This window comes from Panthera tigris, chromosome A2 (genome assembly GCF_018350195.1).
Source record: "Panthera tigris isolate Pti1 chromosome A2, P.tigris_Pti1_mat1.1, whole genome shotgun sequence".
NCBI lineage: Eukaryota > Metazoa > Chordata > Mammalia > Carnivora > Felidae > Panthera > Panthera tigris.
Window position 1 is genome coordinate 55328588 of NC_056661.1, and position 13312 is coordinate 55341899.

Below are 13312 nucleotides of genomic sequence, written 5' to 3' on the forward strand. Positions count from 1 at the left end.
CCTATCGCCTGAAGCGTCGCCGAGCCGCGCGCGGCTTCCTGGGAAATGTAGTTCCCGGCTGAAGGGGAACAGGGTTTGGGGCTGGGAGGGCGCGCAGGCAGGCGCGCGGCGGGCAGGCCTGGAGGGGGCGGGTCCGCGTGGGCCTCGGAGCCTCCCGCCCAGCCCGAGGAGAGGTCACAGCGGGAGCCTGCCGCCGCCTGGCCGCTGCCGCTATCGCCGCGAGGTCTGAGTGCCGGGGCTGCAGCCATGGCCTACTGCCGGCAGGAAGGTAGGGAGAGCGGGCTGCCATGGAGACGGGCCTACGAGGGCCTGCAGGGGACACGCTGTTTTGCCACCCCCGCAGCCCCACAGGCCCCGGCGCCCCGCGACCCCACTGCAGGGGCGGGCGACGCGAGGAGCGGCCCGGGATACCCTCCTCGGGACCCTTGGGAAGGCTGGGCGCTGGGGTCGCCACGTCCGTTTTGCAGATGAGAAAACCGAGACTGGGAGGAAGGAGGCTGGCCCAAGGTCACGGTGAGACTCGAACCCTGACCTCAGAAGGACCAGCACGTGGCGGACTTCATAAACCAGGCTGAGGGGGCGCGGGAAGTGCTGAGCACGCTTCCTCTGCCTCGTAATTGGGGATTTATTGTTACCGTCGCTCTTAACCGCACACCACGCCTTTCCATTTGTACCCGCCTTTTAACTGTCCCGAAAGAAAAGTTGCCACTCGGGTTAGGGCTGTGCTGGAGTGGTAAAAGTGCCACCAACGGGGACATTTATCGAGCCCCTACTATGTACCAGGCACTGTTCAAGGGGCTTTATATGGCTTTTCTGGTTGATCTCGCAGCGGTTTTTATAATTCTAGGCGAGGCTGTATTCGCGTTTTACCCAAGAGTAGACCTTAATACACAGAGGTGACTTAAGTCCTGGAGCTGGGGTTTGAGCTTCAGCAGTGTGGTCACAGAACTGCACTATCCAGTTTGGTGGCCACCGGATTCTAGGGAGCTCTCTGCTGGGAACCTCCACTCCTCTACCCCTCCACCCCACCTCTTCAAGAAAGTGCCCGTCTCTCCACCTAGCTCCTCTTTGCTCCATCTGTTCTTATCTCTACTGAAGAACCCAGGGGTCTTTCGGCTGGAGTCCCAGGACCTCCTCACACACTGCCACTAACTGGCTTTTTGTCCCTGAGCTGTCACCTGACCTCTGCAGGCCCCAGCTTCCAGTCTTCTAAAATGACAAGTTGGTCTTCATTCATTCATTCATTCATTCAGCAGATACTCATGGGCATCTTCTCTGTGCCTGGTGACAGGGATGGTGGACACACGAGAAGGTAAAGCCACAGAGAGAGTTAGAACTCACCCAGAAATCCTTTGGTGAATAGTCTGGTTCCCTCAGTTTAATTCAGGGATCTGAAGACCAGAGAAGGAGATGACCTACCCAGGGTCACGCATCCAGTTAGGAGAACATTTCAATCTAAAATGTCAAGCCTTGGGGCACCTGGGTGGCTCAGTCAGTTGAGCGTCTGACTTCGGCTCAGGTCATGATCTCACAGTTTGTGGGTTCGAGCCCCTCATTAGGCTCTGTGCTGACCGCTTGCTCAGAGCCTGGAGCCTGCTTCGGATTCTGTGTCTCCTTCTCTCTCTGCCCCTCCCCCACTCACGCTTTGTCACACTCTGTTTCTCAAAAATAAATAAACGTTAAAAAAAAAAAAAAATTAAATGTCAAGCCTTTTCCCCAGTACCTCATTCTGCTTCTAGACCTCCTCCTTTCCTGGGTCATAGAGCTATAATCCTCACTGATGTGTCTATGGAGTACTATTTTTATTGATTTATAACTGTGCCATGAACAAAAGTCCTCAGCCCTCACCACTTTGTTCGACAGTAGGCCTCTTGTTTTTAATTTTCTTTCTCTGGGTTTCTAATTTACTTCATTTAGCGAATAATTTTGAGCTGTTTAGGTAGAATGAGGCTGTGCAGATGAGTAAGACTTCTTGCCCATGAGGATATCTAGGAGTCGCAGGTTCTTTGGGAAGGAAAGGTTGTTTCCATCTGTCACCAAAGCATGGATCCTTATCTTTTCTTGGGTCAAAGATCTCTCTCTTAGTTTGGGGATGAGAATTGAAAGTCCCTGCCCGATCGGGCTCCAGACTGATTTCTAACTACCTGGTTACTGCTGAGCCACACTGGCCTCTTCGTTGTTCCTCTGCCTGGTACATCTGTCTCCAGCTCTTCCCATGGCTGGCTCCTCATTCTGTGCTCTGAGTGAGTCACTTGCCGGTGCAAATTTACCTCGGGGGGTCCACCCACCACCCAGTTTTGGCATTCAAGGTGTTCCAGAGCCTGGACTCAGCCTTGCTCCCAAGCCTCAGACCACCCACCCTTTTCTATATCAGTGCCACACTGCTCCTTTCTTTAGTTGCCTCCTCTTCTATTGCCATCTGCCCTCTCCTGTTCCTCAAACAAGCGTTTATTAGGCACCTGCAGTGTGCCAGTCTCGGCACATGGTGGTGAGCACAGGTGACGTAATCTACTCTGTGGTTTGGTGGAAAAGATGGCCACTCTTTCTGGAATGGATCTGCTGAAGATTCTGCTGTGTACAGGTCCTGTGTTTGTGTGTGCCCATTCTGGGGGAAATGAGAACACCCATCCCGGGTTTTTTGGTTTTGTTTTTGTAATCTGCTTAATGGTAATAACCATTCTGTCTTCCTGTCCTCTGCTGGGGCTGGGGTCTTCCGAGTTTGGTTTCTCCATTCACTTGTTCCGCAAATATTGATTACCCACCACATTCTGGATACTGTTCTAGGCTCTTGGGATACTGCGGTGAAAGGGATAGACAAATCCTTGCCCCAGAAGAGCTGATATTTCAGCAGGGGAGACAGGTGGTAAACAAATATAATATGGTAGGTGAGGAAAAGCACTTTGGAGAAAAAGAAGGCAGAGTAAGGGAGATGGGGAGTGATCAGGGAAGGTGGTATCAGGAGGTATAAAGACAGGGAGAGGGTGGCTGTGAGGGTATCTGGAGAGTGCTCCCGGAAGTGAGAGCAGCCTGTGCACAGGCCAGACGTAGGTATGCACCCAGCATGTCCAGTAAAGGCAAGGAGGTGGGAGTGGAGGGAGCCAGTGGTGGGAGATGGGGTCTTGGCAGCGACAGATGCAGATCTTTTTGGATGTATTTGAAGGTAGAGCCAACCAGACTTTTTTATTTTTTTAATGTTTGATTTATTTCTTTGAGAGAGAGAGAGTGTGTGTGTGGGAGTGGGGCAGACAGAGGGAGAGACACAGAATCTGAAGCAGGCTCCAGGCTCTCAGCTGTCAGCACAGAACCCGACACGGGGCTTGAACTCACAAACCACGAGATCATGACGTGAGCCGAAGTGGGACGCCCAACCAACTGAGCCACCCAGGCGCCCCTAGTCAACCAGATTTGATGATGGAGGTTAAGAGAAAAGAGTCAAGAATGGCTGTGCAGAGAGTAAAACTACCGAATTGGGGGTATCTCGGTATCCAGCTGCTCAGTTAGGCTTTCTGTTCTCAACCTCACCCTTAAGTCCTGTTTTCCACAGTGGGCCCTGGGACCCCCAATTCCTGGCCCCTACCAGGGTCCTGGGGTGGGGATAGATTTTCTTCGAGCTGACTTCTCTTCTTGTGACTTTGGGTTCAGCTTTCTGTTATGTCAGAGAGCACTTCTCTCTCAGTTTTCCCACTTCCAGAACTGTACTGATCTCTCTGGCCTGTGATGGTCTCTTTTCTTGGCCATTTTATCCTTGTCATTTGCCGCTATTTAAAAAATTACTGTCTTTTGAGTGGGATTTAAGGTGAGAGCAGAAACTCATTTCACCCCTTTTGCTTAAGTAAAGTCTTGTGATTCTTGCCCTGACCACGGGAGGAAGATAGGCTGAGCTTCTGGGGGACCTGTTTCCTGAGGCCTTAAGAATGTGCTTGAGATCACAGCTGTTATGTGCTTAAGCCCAGATTTGAACTGCAGTGCTAAACTCTGTGATATTGATGCCACTGGGCCAGACCTTCTGAAGCTGGGTTTCTATCTCAGGCTCAGATCTGTGCTTCTGTTCTTTGTGCACATGGTTTCTAGCCCTTACTGTTATTTGTCCATGCAACAAAAGGAGCATCATCTGGATACCAGGATTGGGGATACAAAGATACGTCCCTGCCCAGAAACCACAGTCCGATCGCCCAGGGGACAGTCTCTCCTCAGTTTTATGGTATGAATGTGTCCCCTCCCCTCCCAGTTTCATACATTGAAATCCTAACCTCCAAAGGCAATAATATTAGTAGATGGGGCCTTTGGGAGGTGCTTAAGAAATGAGGGTGGAACTTTCACTTATGGGATTAACGCCCTTATAAAAGAGGCTCCAGAGAGATCTCTAGCGCCTTCCGCCATGTGAGGACACAGCAAGAAGGCAGCTGCTATGGGCCCCTCACCAGAAGGTTATCATACTGGTGCCTTGATCTTAGACTTGCAGCCTCCAGAACTGTGAGCAGTAACTTTCTAATATTTATGAACTATGTCGGTGGTGGTATTTTGTTAGAGCAGCCTGAACGGACCAAGACACCCATCCAGGGTAGGAAAAGTGCCACTCAGGGAGGCTCAGAATCCTTACATTCTCTGCCAGACACAGCTCAGCAGGACCATTTCCCCCGCACTTCATTTCTGTCCATGAAGCCTCTAAGACTTAGCTTCAGCCACCAAATTCAACTAAAGGTATCGTTAAGCTTCAGCCTAATTTAAAACGTGTAACTAAACATCCGCTAAGTAAAAAGACTAGTGGAAGAGGCAAGGAGCAGCAAGATCCAGGACTTTTGTCTCAAGGCACTTGGAATCTGAAAGATGGTCCAAGTTAAGCTGATTTTGCTTGTGTAATTACAGAACTAAGATGCCGATTAGGGGACCAAACCTCAGTCCAGGACCCAGAGAGGCTCTGTTGTGCTCTGGTGAGAATAGCAGTCAGTCATCTTGTACACTTCCCAGCTGTGTGGCCTTGGCCTGGTAGAGGAATTGAGGACTCCAACCTGGGATTTCATTGTCAGGGACGGGACTGCAGTTCAGCCCGTGTAGGGAGAGCTACAGTTTGACAAGCATGAAAGAACTGGTCACGGGAGAACAGATCCACAGGGAGAGCAGAGACCTCGGGTGGGCTGGAGGTCCAGTACCCGTGTGTGCCAAGGGTCGGCTGTCCTTACTGTCCGTTATCCCATGTGGTAGACCCTGTGGAAGCACGGGAAGGGTGCCTTCCCTCTACCTCCTAACCTGTCCTCTCTGGAGGTGTTGCTCTGGTTTTAGCCCCAGTACTTTTCCCCAAGCCTCTTCCTTAAATACTCGAGCTCAGTGTGGGCCCAAACCTTTTTCCTTGCTTTCTCTTAGCAAGCCTGTGACTAAACTTTCCTAAATGTTGTAAAGAGAAAACAACTGAAATAATCAGAGAAAATGCCAGCAGCTCTCAGAGAGCCACATTTCTGCAGACCCAGCCTCTGCCCCCATAGTAGCTCACTCTCTCCAGGCCACTGACTAAGGCCCTGTCCAAGGGCCCATTGGGCAGGACCTGAAGTCTCCTTAAATGCCAGGCACCTCCTATCCCCTTCCGGATGAAGTCCCATTATCCCATATTTCATGGATCAGAATGGGTACTCAGTACCAAGTTCAAAGTACCATTGAACTTATCCTTGCCCTTCAGCAGGTGGGTACCCAGTAGCTTAGAGGAAAGTTCCTGTTTATTCACTCAGCAAACATTTTTTGGGGGCAGGAGTTGCATCGGTATTTATTGTACAAAACATTTATTCCTGCCCAAAGCACACAAAGCTCTCAGGACAGCGTCCGAGTCATGCTAAGTACCCAGTTGGGCTGTCGTTTTCATTCCCGTGTGTGTTTGGGGTGGGGGGCAGTGCAGGTCTGTGCAAAGGATCTCCACCGCGTGGTGTTTAGAGCCGCCCAGAGCTGGGTGCAAATTCCAGGCCCGTGTGAGCTCAGGCACATCACTTCTCAGAGCCTTAGGCTCCCACTGTACAATGGGGCTCCTGCCCCAGGGCGGTGATGGGATGGCTGCAGGGAGCTGACACACAGGACCCAGAGAGCAGCTAGCCCCAGTCTGCCCTCCAGGGACTGCAGGGGAAACTGATGAGCATGCAGTGTGTGGAGTGCTGAAGACAAGGTGTTCCCACCCACACCAGGACTATCGGGTGGACACCTGCTGTGTGGTTGGCTGATGGCTAGGGATTTTTAGGAAGGCGAGGTAGTGTTGACAGCTGTAAGGTATAGGGGAGAGCTGGAGGGAGTCGGGTAGCTGAGGGGCCTGCCTTGCCATTCCAGCTGGGTGATTCTGAATGACCGTTCTGGGCCTGGTTTTCTGTTGTATGAAAAGCCACGGGTCACGCCCATCCCAGTTCAATCAATGCTGATTCCCTTTTCTGTGCTTACGCAGCCTCCCTTGAGGAGAAGCTCCTCACAGAGCATGCGTTTGGCTCCCATCGGTCTGAAAGTTCAGGACCCTCTGGCAAGCCAAGCACGTAGGGCCAGGGGCTATGGCCTGACCAAGGCAGTGTTCACAAGAAGTGCTGGCTTCCTGATGCTGGTCCTTGCAGGGCCTCAGGACTGACCCTCCCGCTCAGCCTGTTATGTTTAGGTTGGGTGATTGTTCTAAAAAAAATAACACAGTGCAGATTGTCACAGAAGTTGCTAACATCAGCACTTCGGGAATGGTCTCTCCTCCCCCTAGTCATTCCACTTGTTGGGAAGTTGCCCCAGGCGTCGTGGGCTGTGGGGAACTGCCACAGTGTTCCCTACCATCATGAGCCCTTCTTTCCTGGCCATGATTAGGAGCCAAGAGGCTAGAGAGAGTCTTGACTGTGGGCACTCAATGGTAGGTGACCAGGATATTTTCCCACAGGGAATCTTCTCGGACACACTTAAGTGGCTATATCAGCCAGTGGGCTGCTGGCCGGGCACCCACATCACTGCCCTCTTCTCTTGTCAAAGTTCTCAGTCCCCTTAGACTTTGTCTGTGTTCTGAACACTGTAGGTAAACCCCTAGGGGGCTAGAAGCAAGTCCTTCCCTGTCCCTTCCACCCCTTCCCTACCCACAGGCATTCGAGCCCTAGTGAGATTAGGTGGGGTCGCCCTAGTGAATCACCTTCATTCCACTAGGGTTGTCTGGAGGATGACAGCTTGTGGCTCCCCGCCAGGCCTGGGGAGGAGGGGAGACCTGGCAGGCTGATGAGGCCTTCCTAGGTTGGTGGGACATAATGGGGACAGTCAGAGCACCATGGGAGTTCTGAGAAGGGACTGCTCCTTTCTTGAGGGGAAGAAGAAAGGAGTTGTTGCACCACTGAATTATCAGCAAATCTGGGGACTAAAAGCAGCATGCATTTGGTTGGATTGGGTATTTCATCTCCTGCCTAGAGGGTGCATATGGCATCTTCTTCCTCACTCGTGACCTTGGTGGACTTTTTGTTTCAGTTGTAGGCACTCAGTAGAAGTGGCTGCTAGACTGTCACACAGACTCAGTGATGCAGCCCAGGGAGGGCATTTTGATGGACACTCTTCCCTTTCAGGTTTTGCACGGGAAGTCTTAAAACCTGGTTTGCGTGGCTTCTTTGGGTTTGGGGCTGTTTGGCTGCTCTTGAGTGAAACCTTTCTTCCTCTGTTCTCCAAATGCTAGGGAAGGATCGAATCATATTTGTGACCAAAGAAGACCATGAAACCCCAAGCAATGCAGAGCTGGTGGCTGATGACCCCAACGACCCATATGAGGAGCACGGTGGGTATGACACACAGATCCTTCCTGGAGGAAATGTTCAAAATTCCTTTCCCATTTTGTCCTGGCCAAGGCTGGGTGTTCAGGGGCCCCTCTCAGCCAAGGACCGTCTCCAGGGACTGTGAGCCCACCTCCCTTGGAGGTGCGAGAGGCTGTGCTGAGTGCCGTGCAGCTCTCGTGCTGCTGCTCTTCCCTGGCTGTTAGGCCAGAGCCTGAGTTTCTGCTGAACTGAAGTCCTCTGCCTCTTTTTCTTTTGAGGTTTTACACCGACTAAAGCTGGCTGGATGTTTCCGGATGACGAAGTTTTAGGCAGGGGGTGCGGGGCGGAAATGGATTCCAGTGCTGCGGGCAGGTTACGGCGACGGATCCTCCTGCTCGGTCCAGCTGCAGCCTGAACGCTGCCACATCTGCAGACTATAAGCAAGCAGGCGTGTGAGAGTCCTAACACCTTGTTCTGTGAGGTGGTGAAGCTTGGCTCTCTCCTTGTACGTGCTCCAGGAAGCACCTTCCACGAGATGCTCACTCGAGATAGAGGGACAGCTTTCCGGCAGCAGGACCAGCTAGCCTAGTCAGAACTGCTGCGCACAGTTTAGTGAATGGTCACCTGGTCATATGGGCTGAGGGTGCCACTCCAAAGGCTTTAGACTGCTGGGCTCACTGGAACTTCCGCAGCGTGCGTAAGGCTGACGTGTGGGTGTGCAGGATTTATAAACAGTTCGTATCGTCAACGGTCCTCAGCTTGCCAGTCTAAAGCCATTTCTGACACCTGTGATGCGAACTAACAAAGCTTCCAGTGCTGGCTGGTGAGAAATACAGTTGAAAGAGCTTGCAGCAGCAGCCTGCGGAGTATGAGCTCCTGATGGGAATTTCTCAGATGCTAGCTAAGTGTGTGCTCTTAGGTGGGACACCTGACGTGTTACCCTTACTGCCTCTGGGGGTTAGAGCAGAGTAGAGCTGAGGTGTCTAGCACCCTGCCAGGGACGCTGGGAGGTACAGATGTTCTCCGGTGTTCGCATTCTGAGAATGGCAGCCGTGGGAGTAATCTTGAACCAGCACTCTTACAAAGAAAAATAAGCCACGTGTCAGTTCCAATACTCTGCCTCTCTTTAGGTGCATATTAGTTAAGCACATTCTGCAGGGCCTACGGGACAAATCAGGCCTTGTTTTGCCTCGTGGTGTTTTTCAACACTGAATGTGTCTGTGTTGAGACTGTGCGTCCCCTCCAGTTCCTGCCAGGCCTCATCGCTCCTCTTGTTTTCTGTCCTACCCACTTCTGTCATTTATGATAGATCTGCATGGACCGTGAAGGCATTTGCCTTTGCAGCCCCTTCCAGTGAATGATTGTACTAAGAAGCACATTCAGCAGCGAGCCCTGGGACCCAGGTTCTGAGCTCTCAATTGCAAAATGACTCAGCAGAGTAGGCAGGCCCCCAGTTTATGCCAGCTGCCTGTATCGAGGCACCCAGTTCCGTGACTGAGACAGCACTTGGAATGGCTAAGAGTGTCATGACCAAGATGGCAGAAGTCATTTTCATAGACTCAGAAAGACTGGAGGAGGGTCTTAAAGATCCCCTGGTCTGGAGGGGAAACTGGAGGAGGAGGGAGGGACTGGCCAGGGAAGTTAGTGGCCGGCCTTTGATTGCATGTTTGGAACCTGCTGCATCTGGGCTTGATTTAACATGTTGACGTCTGTGTGTTTCTACATGTTGTCCTTGAAATGCAGATTGGCACCCTCAGTGCCCTCTGTGAGGAGCTACCTCAGTCTAGCATGCCTTCCCCTGAGAAAGAATCAAACGAAGACTCCTGCAGAGCTGGGCTCTTTTTTAAAAATGTTTTTATCACAACGTCTCGCTTGGAAACTGATTGTGCAGGTTTCCTAGTTTTGAGCCTTCGGAGGGCAGCGTTTGTATATAGGCCCCCTCATTTTATCGCGCTTTGCAGATGCTGCGTTTTTCACAAATTGAAGGTTTGTGGTGACCCTGCTTCAAGAAGCAAGTCTTTGGCGCCATTTCTTCAACAGTGTTTGCTCACTTCGTGTCTCTGTGTCACATTTTGGTAATTTTTGCAACAGTTCAAACTTCTTCATTATTGTATTTGTTAGGGTGATTCTGTGATCACTGATCTTTGATGTTACCATTGTAATTTTTCTGGGGTGCCATGAACCATGTCCATGTAAGAAAGGGGATTTAATCGAGAAATGTTGTGTGTGTTCTGACTGTTCCACCAACTGGCTCTTCCTCATCTCTGTCTCTCTCTCTCCTTGGGTCTCCCCATTCCCGGACATGACAGTGTTGAAAACAGGCCGGTTAATAATCCGACAGTGGCCTCTAGTTGTGCGGTCTCATGTCACATCAGAAATTAGAAATGATTGAGTTAGCGAGGAAGGCATCTCAAGAGCCAAGATAGGCTAAAAACTAGGCCTTGTAAACCAAACAGCCAAGTTGTGAATGCAGAGGAGAAGCTCTTAAAGGAAATGAAAAGTGCTACTCCAGTAGCATTTACAAATGGTAAGCGAGCAACTGAAAATCAGTCTGTAGTTGCACCCCTCTCTGACACACGCGTGCAGTTGAGCAGTTTGGTTAGTATGGTTAACACCCCTGGAGGTTTTTCCCTGTTACAAGACCGGAACCACACCATCTGGTATGCCACTAGCTTTTTCCCTTGTACACCATGTCTTGGACATCTTCCTGCCAGTGCAGAAGGATCAGCCTCCTCTTCACCGGTCCTCACACCGAGCTGAGCTTCTGCGGGCAGTGGCAGAGCCAGAGGGGCTGGAGGGAGCTAAGTGCCTGTTTTGGGGGAGGGGACTAATCTTACCCATTTGAATGGGAGGGGAGCAGAGATCGAAAGAAAGAGATCAATACCTCAGCTTCTTAAGGTGTCGGGGCTTTGAAAAAGCTTCTCGCTAAGCAACCCAACGATGGCTGCTTCTTTGGATTAAACGGTTTCCAGTTTGTAGCTCTCGGGGCACAGCCACAGGCATCGCACTGGGAGGCGGCCTAGAATATAGATCAGTGTCGTGCATGGACAAAAGCTGCCATGGTGGCCTCTCTCCAGCTGAGCCAAGGAATGCTGCATTTGAACCCAATCCAAATCCAAAGACAAGGGCCTACCAGGCGACAGTTCCTATCCTGAGTAGCTTTCAAAGACTGCACTTAGTTTTGCTTTTTCAGAAACCGTAGAGAGCCTGTCTCACATTTTCCTTGCCTATCTTCCTGTTGTAGGATTGATCCTGCCAAATGGAGACATTAACTGGAACTGTCCGTGCCTTGGGGGAATGGCCAGTGGCCCCTGTGGGGAACAGTTCAAGTCGGCCTTTTCCTGCTTCCACTATAGCACAGAGGATGTCAAGGGGTCAGACTGTGTAGACCAGTTCCGGGCCATGCAGGAATGCATGCAGAAATACCCCGACCTCTATCCTCAGGAGGACGAGGAGGAGGAGGAGGAGGAGAAGAAGCCAGCAGAACGTTTAGAAGAGACAGCTCCCACTGAGGCCACTGTAACCAAAGAAGAGGAGGGGTCAAGCTAATGAAGGCCATAAGGCACTGGGCTCCAGTCCTTCTCCTTCAGAGTGATATGAACCTTTTGTAAGATGCCTTTTGGTCATTCTCTGAGAACGTGTCTTTCCCTCTGTTGTTCTGTGCACTATAATGTACAAAATAACTTATTTTGATGATCAGGGGTCTTGGTCCTTTGACATATACACTGGAAAAAATGTATGTCTCCCATAACCTATCGGCAAATGTAGCTGTCACTTTCGAATTCTCAGATTATCCTGAATTTTGCCTCTTTGAAATAATGTGCTGACTATGCTCAGCAACTAGAAATCATTATCTGGGAGTATCTTGTGAGTGAGCTGATTTATTCTGATTGATTATATGCCCTTGTAGATTTTATACCCCTGTGGGAAATGAAATAGAAACAAAACCATCTTCCTTTAAAAATGCTGGAGTGGGGCCATTCCCAGTACAAGGCCAGATGATCAGATACGTATTTCTCATGGACCGTCTTGACCTTGAGTATGTGAGGAGGTACTATAGTTCATTTCTGATGCATTTTGGTTTCCATTTTCACTTTGAGCTCCAGGTTTTCCGTGTTTAGAAATTGGAACTGTGGACACTCTGATTCACAGTCCCTTTCTAAGTGAAGAGAAAGGCTGGTTTTGCTGTTGTTGTTCTTCCACAAGCCCTGGTTTGGGGCCTCTGTTCACGCTGGCTCTGTGTCAGCCTGTTCAATGCAATGTTCTTGAGAGGTGGGGACCTAATTGTTACCAAAGTAGCAGCCAAGAGAAGAAACGGCATGTATTTAGTCACTTAAAAGGAAAATATGACTTTTACCTGGTGTTGAATGTGTCCTTTGTTTTTACTAACTAAAAATGTTTTTGCTATAAGGAAATATAAATATGAAAAGTTCACTGAAATTCCTCCTTGAAGATACTGGTAAGCCAGTTTGAGTCCATTAAAATTTTCGGTGTTGAATTCATAGCAAGCCGGTTGTTTATCAGTGAGCAGATCCTTCACACAGACACTGCAGTTAACTTGTGAGGTAGGGAAGGCTGTTCTCTTGTTGAAGGTAGGGAGCTGCACCCCTCACAGGTTAAGTAACTCGTCCAAGACAACTGTAGGACAAATTTCAGGCCGTGATGTAGTAATGCCTTGTTTGGCCCAGGTGTATTACTCATCTATTGCCATGGAAAAATTACCTTAAAACTCAGCAGCTTGAAACACATTTAGTAACTCACAGTTTCTGTTGGTCAGGGGTCTGGACACAGCTTACCTGGGGTCTGGGGCTCAGAGTCAGACAAGGCTATGATCGAGGGGTCAGCCAGGGCTGTGACCATCCCAGGGCTTGACAGGCCTTCCAGGATCACTCAGGTGGTTTTGGGCGGAATTCAGTTCTTTGTGGGTTGTTGGGCTGAGGGCCTCAGTTCCTCACTGCCTGTTGGCCAGAGTCCTCCCTCGGTTCCCGGTCACGTGGGCCTCTGCTTAGGTCAGCTCATAACATGGCAGGTGGCTTCCATCAGAGCAAGCAAGATAGAAGGCGCAACTTATGATCACAGTGATTTGTGCCAGCTACCTACACACACAGTGTTTTCTGTCTGTGCTTTGTTAACTTTGTGATGCAGGCCTGTGCAGTGTATTAGCCAGCCTTCGAGCAGAACATTGTTCTGCCCCTACTGTTTTTGTTCTCAGTAAGTTCTGTGATGGTATTGACTTTAACAGAATAATAACATTTTAGTAGCCCAAACTACTAGAAAGTAGCTCTTACATAAATAAAAGCTTCTCATTTCACCTGGACTAACCAAAGAAAAGTCACATGCATTAGATAATTTTACACATAACTTTCAAGATCTGCTGTAGGCCCAGAATGTTAGTGTGATATAAATAGATAGACCTTTTCCTCTAATCAACCAAAGGGGGTAAATAAAGAGCACACAGTTCATCAAAATTGGGCATTAAGACAGAGTAGGGTTGTTTGGTGCTGGGCACAGCTTGTCAATAACCAGTGTTGTGGCTGGACCAGCCCTTGTGGGTCTTACTGTGGTTGCAAGATGCCCTATGGCAG

The 13312-nt window shown here is 50.1% G+C and overlaps 1 protein-coding gene across 2 annotated transcripts; it reads left to right on the forward strand.

The window, feature by feature from the left end:
* Nucleotides 1-75: 75 nt before the first annotated feature.
* On the forward strand, nt 76-13038 carry CHCHD4 (coiled-coil-helix-coiled-coil-helix domain containing 4). Of its 2 annotated transcripts, none has more exons than XM_042979596.1 (3): nt 76-268; nt 7652-7750; nt 10972-13038. In XM_042979596.1, exons 1-3 carry the CDS (start codon nt 247-249, stop codon nt 11274-11276), a joined length of 426 nt encoding a protein of 141 aa, XP_042835530.1. In that variant the 5' UTR covers nt 76-246; the 3' UTR covers nt 11277-13038. The 2 variants fall into 2 exon arrangements, with proteins under 2 accessions (XP_042835530.1, XP_007099482.3); XM_007099420.3 differs by lacking the exon at nt 76-268 and adding an exon at nt 357-513.
* The last annotated feature ends 274 nt before the right edge of the window (nt 13039-13312 follow it).